The sequence below is a fragment of the Crocuta crocuta genome, unplaced genomic scaffold, assembly GCF_008692635.1.
Source record: "Crocuta crocuta isolate KB4526 unplaced genomic scaffold, BGI_CrCroc_1.0 scaffold25, whole genome shotgun sequence".
In the NCBI taxonomy this organism is placed as follows: Eukaryota; Metazoa; Chordata; class Mammalia; order Carnivora; family Hyaenidae; genus Crocuta; species Crocuta crocuta.
In genome coordinates, this window is record NW_027532015.1 from 16,112,649 (window position 1) to 16,115,270 (window position 2,622).

A 2,622-nucleotide genomic window follows, 5' to 3' on the forward strand; every position below is an offset into this window, starting at 1 on the left:
TGTGCCCGCCCCCCCGCCCCCCTTTCTCGACAGACTGTTGACCAAAGGCCAGAATGCCTTGGTGGAGCTGCAGACGCAGCGGCCGGTGGCGCTCGAGCTGTACAAGGACTTCAAGGAGCTGGGGCGGTTCATGCTGCGCTATGGCGGCTCCACGGTCGCCGCAGGCGTGGTCACCGAGGTACCGGCAGGGNTCTTCTCTACCTGCTTTGGAGGAGTGATTACTGAGACTTGATGGCTTAAGGGGAACCCAGTTATGGTATTAGAACAAAATTTGCATTAAAAATTTTTTACAAGATGGCAAGAAAATGTTTGGTTCTAGAACTTTTCAGTGAGACTTCCAAACTGTCTTCCCCACGAGTCATGTTTATCGGAGTAACTTTTGGGACGCCCGGGTGGCTCAGTCAGTTCAGTATCCGATTCTTGATTTTGGCTCAGGTCACGATCCCAGGGCTCGCAAAACCTAGCCCCCACTGGGGGGCTGTACGGTGGCATCAAGGAGCCTGCTTGGGATTCTCTCTCTCCAGCCCCCCTGCCCTTCCTTCACTCACACACGCTTCCTCTGTCTATCTATCTGTCTCAAAAATAAACATTTTTTTAAAATTAAAGTAAATTTGTTGAAAAATAGATTTGAAACTATGCAATCCAGATTACAAGAATACAGATTTTTAAGAGTCCAATGAATTTGGGGGAAGTGATTTCACTTAATAGAAGAGCCCTCATTCTTGTTTCTTCTTTAAATAACTGGTTCTCAGTGTCATTTGAAATGATCCATTCAGAAAGTTCAATTGATGTTCTGAAAGAGACCTATTGTATAATGTAAGGTGCAGTTGAGTTCTGGAGGAAATAGCCAGAAGAGGACCAGAGAACTTCAGTAACTTAAATGTTCCTCCACACAATTATGATGAACTCTTAGGAATATTATTTTTCAGAGGGGGCTTCATTACTTCATGTGATTATTTTCCACATGAAAGTTATTCCGTTCATTGAATGGGGTGTCTACTTTGAACATAGGGTTTTATGTTGCATCCAAATTCATATATACATGTATCTCACAAAAGGCTTTGGAGTTCAGCTGCCCGAGTTTGTTACCACCCCACTGGTTCCCAGCAGCACAAGCACATTTCCCCTTCAGCTCTTTCCCCTGTACAAACGGGGTACTGGAGCCCACCTCCCTGCATCGTGGGGTGAAAGTCTACCCAAAACGCTCAGCACAGTAATTGGCACTCAGTAAATGTTACCTAATGCACGTCAGCACCATCACACGGAATCCGTCAAAGCGTTCTTTCTGAAAGAGTATTATAGTGGAGAGATTGTAGTAAATCTCAGGAATAGTGTGACCAGGGAAGGGAGAAGTTGCAGGAAAAAAGAGAAGTTTCATCTTGATGTAATGATTATTTCAGTTCCATTTTCCTTTTACTGTTCTTAAAATGTGAATGAATAAATGATAGCGCCTTTTTTGTCTTTTCTCTTACAGATAAAAGAATGATGAGTCAGAATTTCTACCATGTTTCCAAATGCAGTGGAATACATAACCTCTGTTTTAAAGAATCCAGTTGTTCAGTTAAAGGAACAATGTGCAATTGATATTTTTTTAAATGAGAGAGAAACCTAAAACGATATAATCAATTGGAAAGAAGTATTAATCAGCACTCCTGCAAAAATTTCAAGCTGCCGAATGGCAAAGAAAGGCTAATATTGTACTTTGAGTTAAAAAGTTCGACTTTCCCTTTGAAATGTTAGTGAATGAATTTACTTTGCAGAGGTTTATGGAAACTATCAGGAATATGTATTAGATAGAAGATGTTCAGTCATCATGAAACGAACTCTACTTCCAGCCAAACCACAAAATGTTTACAGTGTTCTCTTTTGATTTTCAACTCTACTGTGCACATTTTGATGAAAAATAATTAAACTGGGTTGTTGTAGTTAATATTTGATCTGAACAGTGTTTTTTTTAGTTAACGCTAAGAAAATATTTGCTGAAAGTTATAATAAGAGTTGTTTTGTGTTGAGCATAAGAATGTTCTCCCTCCAACAAGTGAACTTTGAAAGCTTCATTTGGAAACTGTCCCTTTGATCACCAAGATATTATTTAAGGTGTAAAGCCATCTAATAAAATGCCTTAGTTTGAGCATAACAGCAGATCACGTTTTGTTTCTTAGATTCCGCTTATGGGGTTCTCTGCCACTATTGCTAAAAATGACTTGGGGGTTTTATGGGATCTTTTTCACCTAAGTTTCCTGACTCTTTCACATGAATTCTTGTTTTTTTCCCCAATAGATCAAATTTCAGCTCCTCCATTTCTAATCATACATTTGTTTCTCTTGTTCTCTGTTTTAGAATCACATACATGTTGCCTTTGTCTTGCATACTTTCTAGACTGTAAGTCCCCTGTGAGGAAAGTCATGTTTTTCTTTAAAGTTGCAACAGCAGACTCCAAAGTAGATTTAGGTACCAGGCGTTTGCGGGGCCGCCTCCTGAGTATAAGCTGCGTTAGGGTCGAATTCACCCGCAGCTGGGGCTGGGCCTCTGACTTGATGGACTGTATGATGAACTCTTTCACTGGGAAGTGGTGTGATTTGTATATTCATGGCTCACCTTGTACAACAGCATTTCTTTTAT

The 2,622-nt window shown here is 40.6% G+C and overlaps 1 protein-coding gene across 1 annotated transcript in view; it reads left to right on the forward strand.

The window, feature by feature from the left end:
• The window catches only part of HBS1L (HBS1 like translational GTPase), an 88,451-nt gene extending 86,309 nt beyond the window's left edge, over positions 1-2,142 (forward strand). Inside the window, exons 17-18 of the mRNA XM_077776143.1 lie at positions 34-178; positions 1,475-2,142. Coding sequence (XP_077632269.1) covers positions 34-178; positions 1,475-1,486 — 157 coding nt within the window. The 3' untranslated portion in view covers positions 1,487-2,142. The remainder of the gene's footprint in view (positions 1-33; positions 179-1,474) is intronic.
• The last annotated feature ends 480 nt before the right edge of the window (positions 2,143-2,622 follow it).